At 40.1% G+C, this 13436-nt stretch overlaps 1 protein-coding gene across 3 annotated transcripts; it reads right to left on the bottom strand.

Moving 5' to 3' along the window:
• Positions 1-2280: 2280 nt before the first annotated feature.
• Positions 2281-12955, bottom strand: ncl (nucleolin). Of its 3 annotated transcripts, none has more exons than XM_079594113.1 (17): positions 12656-12955; positions 10676-10768; positions 10478-10598; positions 10285-10392; positions 9331-9459; positions 9113-9226; positions 8813-8941; positions 8636-8725; positions 8337-8460; positions 8111-8247; positions 7797-7923; positions 6452-6582; positions 6233-6371; positions 4930-5078; positions 4705-4831; positions 4177-4460; positions 2281-2917 (listed from the first exon to the last, which is right to left on the bottom strand). In XM_079594113.1, exons 1-17 carry the CDS (start codon positions 12671-12673, stop codon positions 2862-2864), a joined length of 2076 nt encoding a protein of 691 aa, XP_079450239.1. In that variant the 5' UTR covers positions 12674-12955; the 3' UTR covers positions 2281-2861. The 3 variants fall into 3 exon arrangements, with proteins under 3 accessions (XP_079450239.1, XP_079450238.1, XP_079450240.1); XM_079594112.1 differs by having other exon boundaries at positions 10261-10392; positions 12656-12811; XM_079594114.1 differs by having other exon boundaries at positions 8636-8727; positions 8839-8941; positions 10261-10392; positions 12656-12811.
• Positions 12956-13436: the final 481 nt, after the last annotated feature.

Here is a 13436-nt window from a genome sequence, read left to right as displayed (position 1 = left end):
GTGTGTGTGTGTGTGTGTGTGTGTGTGTGTGTGTGTGTGTGTGTGTGAGGTTTTTTTTTTAACTTAATAAAGATATTCAAATGTACTTCAGTACTGTCCACCTCTGGTCTCATGTCACTTCTATGTGCACACATGCTTCTTTTCAAGTCATATTCATTGTCAGTTTGAAATACTCTATAACGTTTCCCCAGACTTGTTTGTAGTTCTTCATGTAAGTGCAGATAGTCTAGGCAGAAATGCATATTATGGTCCTTATTGTCTTCTGTAAACAACATTGAAGGGATTATTTTCCTCATTTAGATTATATAGATATATATTAGCCTATTTAGACCTATACTAATACAAAATTACTCAATTTAAAAGTTAACTAATATTAGCAGCTTTTAATAAATAAATAAAAATACAAACCGTCTTTGACAATACTGACCTCAGACCAAAACACTAAATTAAGCCTAATACCATACAGCAATGAATTGCAAAGGAGAGTGTGGAGGAACTGTATGTTCATGTAACTCCTTTATTGTTTTGGATTGGCAACCACGTAAACACATCGACATTTTAAACACAATACAACTAACGTTACACAAATATGCCGCAAGTTGTGCCGCCTGGCCGTCAAGTGTTTCATCGCATGCGCGGTACCGATAGTGTAGGAAAACCGTGACGTTTTCTACTACGTAACTACGCGCATGCGTGAAACGGATCGTGCAGGTGGAACGGATCGTGTACCGACAATGCCACTTTCCTCTCACCGCTCTTGTCGTTGGCGCCAGTTGCAGTCAAATAAAGTTGAAACGCCTGTTTAAACTGTTTCCACGCATAATCAATATTTCCTGTGAGCTTCAATGGTTCTGGTGGTTTTATGACGTCCATCCCGTCTTTCTCACTCAGGCATCAACTATTTAATACTACTCCTGGTACCATGTACAGATATGCAACTGACACATTTTTATTAAACATTTCGTGACGTTACAGTTCCCTGCTACGGTGGCCTCTTAGGACCCTAATAGTGTCTCACAGGATATCCTTACAGGCACCCCCTGCCTTTTTATTTGATTTTTTATATATATTAAGATTAGTAAGCATTAAAGCAAGAAATGTTCACATCTTTATGATAAATTCAATAACACAAAATAATAGTCTCAAAAGCTTTAGATTTAATGCACTATTAATAACAACCATAATAATAATATAGATATAAAGGGCTTCTTTAGCCCCAAAGCCCTATAAAAAATGTTGTACTACATTTATGTGAAGATGAGCGGAGAGTCTGTACCTTCATACTGTTGACATGATCTATTCCTGCTGTGGAAAGCTGTCGTGTCGTGGTCTACTTTCTTGAGGAGTCTGCCCTCATCTGGACATCCACTGGCATTACAGGAGATTATGGACAAGACAATGCTCAAACACTTCATGGCTTAATTAGGGAGTAGAAGACTTTGTGTGTGACTTAGTTCGTAATCGTCGTCACTAAAAGCAAAAAAATAAACTAGTGATGTAGTGAAGGAGCGCCCGACCGAATTACCCATAGATTATATATTTTCACTCTCTCATTAACAAGCACACGACGCCATCTTGAGTCGCTCTATAAACTATACGGCAGCTCCATCACACACACACGAAATAGTAGAATATCGTGTAAAAATTCACTTACTTCAGTAATCCAACTTAAAAGGTGAAACTAATACATTATATTGACTCATAACATGCAAATTACAACAAAGGCTTTAAATCTCACATGAGTCTATATTAGTTTCACCTTTAAAAGTTGGATTACTGAAATAAATTAACTTTTGCACGATATACTTTGTTTCACTTGTATAAATTCGCGTTTTGCACATACAACCGACATTAATTTGAGATGGATAAGATGTTAACTGAACCATCTAGCAGCCATTCAAAAACCTCTTATTGTTCAACTTAAGCAAACTACTTGATTGTATTATGCTTGTCTAACATGATGCTTTCTGGTAAGGGTTTCTAATATATTCTTCTTATAAAGGACCCATTGTCTTATTTAGGTTTTCAGTACTTCTCTATTATCTCAAATTGAGAAACATGCTTTCAGGAGCATTAAAAATGACTTTTCAACGTTAGTTGGCTTTACTGTTCTCAAAATATTAGAACAAGCGAGCACTATTCTGATTTACAGAATACGGAAATGTCACCAGTTTGGTCTTTAATAGCATTATCAAATTTTAGGAAAATCTAAAAACCGTTTTAAAATAGTTGCAGATCATATTTGTAACATGTACACAACTTTCAAAAATCACAAGCAAACAGTTTAAAAACCATGTTTAATCAAAATGGTTCTTTACATTATGAAAAATCTGAACTGGAAAAAGAAAAAAACCTTTAGTCACAAAAGCCAAATTTAATGGATATATAAATTTGACATTATCCTCACAGAGCTGTTCTCCGGCTTCAACATTCAAACCTTTCATATAGATTTATATCTCTAAATTCTACTAAATAGGTGTCAATTCCATGTATACGTTACAATATGCTTTGCACATTAAAAAGGTACTGCACATTAAACTTGCACCTAAAAGGCAACTAAAAAAAAAGATGATGAAATTAAATAAAACTTGAGGGGAAAGAGTGGAAAAACACACTAACAAAAGAAACAAAAACAAACCGTAGCATGTACAACATGTACCTAAACCAGCAGAGCATAATTACAACATTCACATTTCATTTTTACGCGGATGGTTGGGACGTCTCAGAACTCTCAGTTCATGGGGAGCGAGGGGTCGGGGGTCAGGGGTCACTGTACAGTTACTGACGCTTTCTGGAATGTCCTAGAAATGCTCTGACAAAAGTGGATTTAAGCAATGAAAACAGTTCATTCAATTACAGATTTAATCATCAAACTTAATCTTCTTTCCTTGTGGCCTGTCCCCAAATCCACGTCCACCTGAGAAGGAAAGAAAAACAAGTGTAAGTTTTCATCTTAAATGTATTAAATTCAATAGTTGTGTTGCTAAAACGAGGCTAAATGATCAGAACAGCACTCCCAAATGTGTAGTGATTAACATTAAGAAAAAAACTGCATTAATTAAAATGGAATAATAATAATAAAGCATTGTTCATGTTTTATTCTGTGCAATTTGTCATTTCTAAGTGTTGTACATAAAACTATCCTAGACTTTTAATCCGATCAACATATTTGGTGCGTCTCATCTAAAGGTCTTTGTAAGGCTGTAAAACTCAAGATCTTTGCAAAGTTTGTTTCGCTGTAGTAACTAACATTCAAGGTCACTGCGGCCTCGGGAGAACGTGAAGAAAACCACAAAAATGCTTTTTAACAGGTAAATATAGGAGGATTACAACCGTGCCACAGATTCTGTGACCAGTAGGTGGCGCCATGGCTGAATGTTGGCATGCATGGCCCTGTGTACAGCTGGCATAAAGATGCGCTGTTCGATCGGATCACAAGTAGACGTGTAAACGGGGTCTAGAACATTTGAGCTTGTAAGGTAGATGAAAACGCATTGACCGGATTGCTTTTGTAGTGTAAACGCTCATGCGGTCGATTGTGTTTGAACAGCCACAAAGGACTGTCTACTGGCCTAATGCGTTAACATTATGGGAAGAGCGCTAGCCAGATGGGACTTAAACTTTGTCGGCTGGAGACCCAAGTTTGGTTTGAAGATGAAAAAGCGCACCAAGCACTCATTCCTGATTTCTAACACACACACAGCGTTCTGCTGGTCTTGCAGCTGATCACATGTATATTGCGTGAGCTTGTTTCGTCCATTAGATCTGAAAAATCCCATACATTAACCCACCCATAGACTCTCCCCTCGAAGAAATCAGGACAGAAGTGGTTGAAAGACGGATTAAAACAAGAGGTGTGAACGGGAATGTCTCTCCCTCGTCTACTTGTGATCTGATCGACTAAAACACATCTCAATAACAGCTGTAAACAAGGCCCAGATGTCTTCAGGCCAGGACTCCTATCAAACAAGTGAAGTTTGGGGCAGATTGAACCTGCCATGCTTGAGTTACTACAGCCGGCGAAACCAACTTTGTCAGGCTGCCATGAAAACTCAAGATCTCCGCAAACGCCTTTAGATGAGATGCACCAAATATGATGTTGATCAGATTAAAACTCTAGGACAGTTTATGGCACTAATTGAGCCAGTGTTTGGGTCTCATGTAGTTGACACTTACCGCCTCCTCTCCCTCCTCTGAAGCCGCCGCCTCCGCCGCCCCGTCCTCCTCGTCCGCCCCTGAATCCGCCTCCTCTACCGCCTCCCCCTCGGCCTCCGAAACCCCCCCGTCCGCCTCCTCGTCCTCCAAACCCGCCTCTGCCGCCGAAGCCCCCGCCTCGGCCGCCCTCGCCCTTGGGCCGGGCGTAGTCCAGAGTCACTCTGCTGCCGTCGATCTCTCCGTCGTCCATGGCTTCTTTGGCCGATTTGCAGTCTTCTTCACTGTCGAAGTCTACGAAACCGAATCTGGGGGAGGAAACAGTTCTCAGTAAACATTCACGGGGGAAACTAGCAGCGGTTTCTGGATCTAAACCTTTAAGATGTCTCACATCAGACATGGGTACTTTCCAACGAAACACCTGGAAACACCTGTTTGACTGTGAGTGTTGAATCTACTTCTCGTGCGAATCCATACAACGCCACTGAACTGACAGAGAGGAGCTCATGAGAAGCAAAAACCACGGTTCGAGAGAACCAAACGCATCCGTACCCTTTTGATGATCCGGTTTCTCTGTCCATGGCGACTCTGGCGCCAACGGCTCCATCAAAAGAGTCTCTCAGAGTCTGATCTGTGGTGTCTTCTGACAATCCTTTGACAAACAGGGTTTTTGTTGGTCCTACAAAGAGTGGGAAAAAGCAGTTAGCACTTTGATTCTTAAGCATTTGCAAACGATATTAAGCAGATAAAACTTTAGTAAGCAGCAAATCTACAAACCAGAGTTTCCTCTTCCTCCAGCGCCGCCTCGCTCTCTCTCGCTCTGACTGAACTCTAATCTGATGCTTCTGCCCTCGATATCTGTGTTGTTGCAGTTCTCCAGCGCATCCTTGGCATCCTCCACATTTTCAAACTCCAAAAATGCATATCTAGAATTACGAAACAAAAAAACAAGACATTAGACCAGTCCAATAAGCTGAAAAAAATCCCAGACAAGATGCCTGTTCACACCAAGACAAATGTTCATAGAAAATTCAAACAATTTACTTTCTCAATAGACATTAGCAGCCATTCATTAGTGACATAAAAACTTGAATGCCATCAACACACGACTCCTTTACAGAGACATTCTTAGCACTGTGAAAACTGGCCAATCAGACCACCATATTTAGTGTAAGAGCAGGAGCGGCCATTTGTAAATTGAATGGGTCTGGCTTTGTGTTAGTGTTATTTGCCCTTTTTTTTTTATGCTGCTTGATTTGCAAACTTGTTTTTGTAACAATATTAACTTTTTGTAGCACAAATAGCTTTAGAATTGAACGTACAGCGATTATGAGATGAAGTCACATGCACAGGAAATGGATGTTAAAGGTGTAACTTTCCAAAGCACACTTTATATAATTAGGTTTTTGACAAAAAAGTTTCACCTTTGTCCAGTGCCTGCGCTATATCTCTCCAGAAGTTACGAGCGATAAAAACAGCTTTGTATTCTTTTGAACACAAGTTGCCTGTATCTCAGCCTTATCAATGCGAGCGCTTGCTGCAGTCTCCAGTATTTTGAGGTTTGTTTGTGTCTCTTTAGTTCGGGCCATGTTTCGCCACCTTGTGGAACTACTGATTAACGCGAATATGAAAAACCAGGCATCATGTACACAACGTGTGCTAGTCTGGTGATGAAATTAGCATCACGCTCACTGTACACAGACCCTTGTGTATGCGTAAACCACAGAGTACACTTTGGCCGTTAGGTCACGTTCAGAGCTGCTGCTGTTAAAATATAACTGCAAATATGTGGCGCTCAAAGTAACTAATTTACCAAATAATTGCAAATCCAGGTCTCAGAAATGGCACCAGAGGTATTTCTGCTGATTTACAAGCGCCACCTATTGTCAGTGTGATACTGCATTCAGCCTGCCTGACGTTTTTATTAAGCATTACTTCATTTTATGCGGAAAAATCGAACCGAATTTTCTTGCCGAACATTGAGGAATTAAGTCCGTTTATGCACGTTCACACCAAATGCTACTGTACCAATACACACTCCTACACATCCTTAGAGACATTACTGGGGCGCTGCACGTACCCCTTCGGCCTGCCGTTGTTCTGAGGTATTCTGATGGACACGGCCTTCTCAAACACACTCTGGAGGGAATCTTCAGTCGCGCTGAACGCCAGATTGTTTACGACAAGGACTTTGTTTGAAGCACCACCGGTTGATTGAGCTGTAACACAAGAGACACATTAGTATTGATAAAAAACACAGGAACAAGACACACCTAGAAGGCATCGATTCGTTACTCACGTCTCCCGCTCTGCCGGCTCTTTTCTCCGGTGAAGTCTACCGTGATCGAGCGGCCCTGAACATCGGCTCCTTGCGCCTCTTCCAGCATCTTCTCGGCGATCTCCTCGGTCTTGAACTCAACGTAGGCGATTCTGTCACCAAAGTGGAGGATGTCAGTCAACCATTTGCTCAATTTGTTACCATTGTTATTAATTTTGTTGACGCAAAATCAATGGCGTCAATTTCACGGACGAAAACTAGACTAACTAAATAAGTTTTAAATGACGACAACTATAATGAATAAAAAAACTAGACAAAATGTTAGGGAGTGACGATTGGGGAAGAGATCCAGTCAGAACTGATTTGCATTTGTGGTCGTCGATGCGCACATTTGAATTGTAACGTGCTGATCTACCCGGCGGGACAGGAGTTTCATATTCATGTCTCAAATTTAAAAAAATTAAATATAGTAAACGTCTGGGAGAAAGAGGAGCAAACATGGATAGATCCGAATAAGAGTGCCGACGTGAAAGGGCTTTATTCTGTATGTTTTTCTGTGAGAAATGTCTGTCTGTCAGACAAATACACACAACATTGTCTAAATGTCCGTTTTGGAGAGTATTCACGTAAACAGTCAGTCATGTCTTTACAGAACGCCGTTGTGAATATCGGATGTGCATCAGCAGTGCTGGATCTGCACACTCGGGTCTTAAAGTGACAGTGAACCTAATGCCGTCTGTGCACTTAATATTAAATCACACTAAAAAAGAGAAAAGCATTCACTGCTCTTTAATAGCTTTCATGATGAATTATTTAATTTATACAAAATAAATATTTCTGCTTGAAAGAATAAAGATGCACGCAAGTTAAAGAATGCATTTATCATTCATTGAAGAGAAAAAGACTGTTCTACTTTAGAAGTGCTTTTATTTAATTTCAAGATATTTTGTTAATCTGTATTGTGTTCAAACTTTTACAATTATTCATATTAACAGGTTAATAGAGGTTTTCTACGGGAATATATAATTGGTTTGGAAATTTTAAAGTAATGCATTACAATTTAACTAAACGTCAGCCGACGTCACAGTATGCGACTATTTTTTGGATTCTGATCGGCTAACGTGGGCTTGAGCTTCTCGTGACACTGCCACCTACAGGTTTGGCATGCTCTAGACGACATAAATACACAGGTTTGTGTAACACTTTCTGAAAACTGACAGGTGTGCACTTATTTTTCAAAACGGAGAGGGTGAATGTCCGTATATGAAAATAGCCGTCATGTATAAACGTAGCCTAAAACTAAGTCAATTTGCTGTCAAAATTAACACTATTTGTTTCAACACGAACAGTCCCAGCTCAACCTTACCCTCTGCTCGAGCCGTTGCTGCCCATCGGTACTCTGATATCAACCGCCTGGTCAAAGAGCTCCTTCAGATCGTCTTGTGTTACGGAGTAGGGGAGGTTCTTCACGAACAAAGTGCGTGAATCTCTCTCTGAGGGAAGAAAAAAAACGATAAAACGTCCGAGTCCAGAAACTCAGTTATCGTGTAGCATGGCTACGGATCCAGATCAGTACTTGACCATCAGGGTATCCACATTCGAGTTCAGGAATTTGATAAGCTGACATCCTTTCTAGACTCGGTCGGATTGCCGCTCAAAGCGTCAGCTGTAGGACATTACCTTTCTTGCTTTCCTGGGAGTCCTCCTTGCTTCTGGCCCGGTCGAGTTTCAGCGGCTGGCCCATCAGCTTCTTGCCATTGAGGGCCAAAGCCTTCTGCAAATCCTCCTCAGATGCAAAGTCAACGTAGCCAAATTTCCTGGAAAAGAAATTCAAGAGTCAAATCAACATTCGCAATGCCTTCGAATGTCAAATTTGACTAAGATAAGACACAAAAATTCTCCTTACTTGGTGCCACCAAGTCGCACATCCTGAATTTCAAGGCCTTCCTTTGAGAAGAACTTGGAGATCGCAGATTTAATTTCGTCAAAGTCCTTATTGCAGTTCAAGTTGCCCAAATAGAGACTGAAACCTGTAAGTTTACACCAGTTAGTTCACAATATCACAACAAGGAAATACACCTCTTCTCTTAAACCAGCATCAGAATTGATTAAAAAGGTGACATCACATACATCAGTATTAAGTCCCTTGTGATCATCATATGAAGTTAAATGTGCAAGTATTAAAGAGTATAAAGCGAGTCTCACCCTCGCCATCGGTTTTAACTTTCTTAGCCGGCGGCGTTCCCTTGTCTTTTTTAGCCTCAGCTTTCCTCTTCCCCGGAGTGACTGGGGTTTCTGGAGAACAAAACAGGAGTTTTAGAAATTAGAGTCAGCCAAGCTCCAAAAATACAAATGGAAATACAATATAATGTTACGCCATACCTTCTTCCTCATCATCATCATCGTCGTCTTCCTCATCATCATCGTCGTCAGATTCCTCCTTTGCTTTCACCATTCCTGCCTTTTTGGCTTTGGGCGCAGGAGTCGTGTCCATTTCCTCTTCTTCTGAATCTAAGAAAACACAATTAAAATAATTTAAGAAAAAGCGTGAAAGTAAAAAGTAACCGTAAAACGCACATTAAAAAACATCAGCTCCACAGTATCATCTAAATAATTCAGTATTAAGTCCCTTGTGGTTCATGTGCAACTTAAAAAAAAAATTTAAATAAATGATTCACACACCGTCATCTTCATCATCGTCGTCGTCAGATTCCTCCTTGGCTGCGGGAGCTTTCGCTTTAGCTGCAGGTTTAGCGGCCTTTTTAGGAGGCGGGGTTTCTTCCTCCTCAGATTCATCTACACAGGAACACAAGTTTAGACTGATGTACAAAGGCGTGTTCAGAGTGAATATGAGCTCATCTGGATACGATGGCAGCCAGTCTGAGGTGTGTGTCTCGTACCATCGTCGTCTTCATCGTCGGACTCCTCCGCAGGGGCCGCTTTCTTGGCCGCAGGAGCCGCTTTCTTGGCCGGTGTGGCTTTGGCGGGTGCAGCTTTCTTGGGTGGGGGGGCCTCTTCTTCAGACTCTTCTACACAACACAGGAAATGGTGCAAATACAGTTGTTACAATGTCATATTGTCTTGAAATTACACAAGAGGGGTGTGCATCGGCACAAATTATACGATACGTTTGATATTCAGATGCAGAATGTAAAAATTAAGGTGGGGAAAGCCCTTACTAATCTATAAACTACACTTTACATTAATAAGCACCATGGCCAACAAAGTAATTTCTAAATGTGCTGTATATGTATATATAAAGTTGAAGTTGTACATTACATAATGTTTTACTATACAAACAGTAATGATATAATTGGCTTTAACTCCCAATTTTCTTTTTAAATACACATTTAAACAGTGGCGGCGGTCATAAATGTTTAAATAAATCAATTAAAAAGCTTTTAAGTAAAAATAGAATTATTGCGCAATAGTTTATTTTTCTTTTGTATAGCTGACTAATGAATTTATTCATTGAACGGCAAATATAACGCTACATATAACAGTTTACAAGCCGTTTTATTGAGTCATTCTGTATATTTAAACATTCCTTCAGATCTTAATCATGTTTATTTTGTGCTATAACTAGCAGTAAAGAGCTGATGAACTGAGCATCACAATGGCAATTATGAACTTCAGAATACAATTGACACTTTGAAACCAGAGACTTCTATAAACAACAACCGCATGAAGCGTATTGCGATCTATTGGATGGAAGGTGCGCCACAAATAACGGCTAGTTAACCTCACACATCAAACAATGAACAAATAACGATTCTTGGGATTTAAGAATCGATATCTGCTCTCCAAAAAGGAGAATAGATTAAACATACTGTTCTTCGCCAGTGTTTTCATACCATCATCATCCTCGTCCTCGTCACTGGACTCCTCCGCGGGCGCTGCTTTCTTAGCCGGGGTGGCTTTAGCAGGCGTGGCCTTCTTCGGCGGGGGAGGAGCTTCCTCTTCTAATGGAGAGAGCACACACACACCAATTAGACTTCGGATTAAAGAGCACTGAGTTGAGAAAACATCATGGACATATTTGCGTACCAGATTCATCATCATCGTCGTCGTCATCATCCTCGCTCTCCTGTTTGGCGGCCGCTTTGCCGTTCTTCACGGCCTTCACCGGAGCTGCGCTTTTCTTTGCTGCAGCTTTGACTGGCGGAGCCTGTTGAAAAACTTAAGTTATGAATCACACTGCAAATAAAGGACGGAGTCGTTGCGGATTCATAGTCGAGTCCTCACCTCTTCCTCGCTGTCCTCCTCGCTGGATTCCTCTTCCACATCTTTGGGAGGTGGAGGTGCCTTTTTCTTCAGCGGCGCTTCTTTCTTCGCTGCCTGCGAACATGAACAGAAAACATGAGTTTACTGTAAACTGTTTGGGAGTAAAGATCTCAAAAGTATTCATAACCCACCAAAATAAGACTTCAGCATAATTTACCAATCAGAAATGACCCATTTAATCTTATCAGATAGGCCTATGTCTCAACCATAAATTTAAAAATATATTTTTTGGAAAAAATTGCCTATTTTTGTATTGTTTTTAAGTGGTTGCATTATGAATGTACCTGATTAAACATGCTTGACTATAACATTTTATTAAATCATTAAATGGGAAACGAAATTAAACCAAAAACCCACGGAAATATTGGAAAAAGCACTTCATATTAAACTTAATGGATTGATAAATTGGACAAGTTTAATTTCTTCAAATAATTGGAGATGCGTTTTGATTACTAACATTTAACTAAATCATTAAATCAAAATACAGAAATTAAAGCTGGGGAAAGGATTTCGAAGGGCCCAAAATGCGATTAGTCAAGCACACACAACATGTGCAAACCACACACACTGCGTTTCCTGTCGAATGAGGTTTCTGTGAGAATATGAGTTCATATGTAAAGCACATCTCACATGCTGGCATTTCAGTTTCACTTTAATTTAGGCTAAACTTAAAAAAAAATATTATATAATATAAGCCATGTATTTCAAACAGCATTCTCGTTCTTAATCCTTAAAAAGTTAAATACTACAACAGCATAAAAACAAATTTTTATAAAATATGCAAATCCATGAATGGTGTTTGAAATAACAAATATTTTGAGGTGAAACCATTGTTGTTTTTTAGATTACTGTTGAAAAAACATTTAAAATTGTAATAACTGAAACTGAGGTAACTTAGACCAGTCAAAACCCCATTATACATAAACAGTATGCTTGAATGTATGCACATTTATGGTATATATTTGGCAAACCAAATGTCTGGTGGTGCAGCCTAATCAAAAACAGTTAAAATTGTGTCTGCATTGCATACAAAACAAACTAAATTGCAAAAGCATTTTTGTATGTTCAGTGGATCATTTAAATACCACGTGTTTCTCTCGCGACGTGGATTTTTGCATTACAAACGTGTGTGAGCGTAAATAAATTGAACTTAAAATACACCAACTAAAATGAAAAGTACTGTCTAAAAGAAAGTTAGGGTTTGAAATGACTTGTTCAAAAACTGCGCGTGAAACTCCGCGCGTGAACAAACCCACGTGGGTTCGCGTTACACGTGGAAAACCCACATGCGCGAATCCAGAAGAGTAAATATATTTTTTTCGTAAAACATGCAATAATAAGCATTACTCGCGTCGTTCTCGCATATTATACTCGCGTGAGTCACGTATATATGCATTAACAACGCGACGCGGTGTAATGCAGCGTGTTAAATGTCTGCTCGATCACTTCAAAGAGCCAAAATGGAGGCGTTTAGCATCAAGCTGCATCGCTGCACATGGCTAACACACGAGCTACAGCGAAACCACGACGCGATACACGCGCTACAAACCTAGTAGACCGGCTCAGCGCGATTTATTTACGCTCTCAACGCTAAAAACACGTGTAAAATTAAAAACGAACACGTGTTGTTAATGAGTATCAGCCGAGGCCTACCAAACGGAGAAGCGTGGTCAGCCCGGGACAACGGGGGAAAAAAACAACAAAGACAGATTACATATAAATTAGTTACCTCGTTTTAGACGGCACGATTTATCATTAAAACACACTTTGCACTTTTGAGTTTACATAGCAACGCTGCGAATACCTACAATGGAAATACGTGTGTCGCACATGTGGGCCTTCCCCGTTACAAGCAATACAATAAAAAAAATTACAAAATCGCGTTTTGAGCCCCTTCACTCGCCGCACTGGATTGTTACAGCGTGTCTGCGGATATCTTACCTTAGCGAGCTTGACCATGACTGAAGGCTGTTTGTGCTGTAAAGCTGGTTTAGCTGTGAGAGTGGCGCAGGTTGGAAGCGTTCAGTCACACGTGGTTCTTCTCTCTACAGGACAGAGGAGCGCGAGCGGATTCGCTTTTAGTACGTCCCGCGAAACTCCGCCCCGTGACGCCAGCCGTAGAACTCGGATTCCGCGAGTCGGCTCGTTTGAACAGTTCAATTCGACTCAGTGATTCTTTTTTGTCATCAGGTGGTCCTCCTAACATCCTTGGCGCGCGTGGCATGGTAAAAGTGACTGAGTAGATACATAAGGTTGACTACATGGACTTATGGTAGCGAATTAAACGTGGAAAAACAGCCTTCTCACCATCCAGCCAATCACGAAACCAAGCCCAGCATTTTTATTTTTATTTTATTTTTTTATAAATCTTTATTAAGTCTCTTGGCGATACAACAATAAGAACACAAATAGAGTCATTAATACAAAAAATACAAAATATTATACAAGAGCAGAACCAGGGGGAGATTCAAATAAATACATTAAAAATAGAGCATAACTGAATGGTTTTAGCAGCCTTCTTATTTTTTGAATCATATATGGATTTGATGTACTTTCCGTCTCCATACAAAAAGCAACAAAAGAGGGTTTAGAATTACTAAATTTGGCTTTGTGAATATGAAATTTCCCTAAAATCAGTGGTGTAGTCTACGTGATACGCAGTATCCGTATACTAAAAAAAGCGTGAGGATACGTAACAACTTAGTTTTGTGACAGAACTTTA

This window comes from Phoxinus phoxinus (assembly GCF_949152265.1).
Source record: "Phoxinus phoxinus genome assembly, chromosome: 20".
NCBI lineage: Eukaryota > Metazoa > Chordata > Actinopteri > Cypriniformes > Leuciscidae > Phoxinus > Phoxinus phoxinus.
This window is presented reverse-complemented; position numbering and strand designations above follow the sequence as displayed.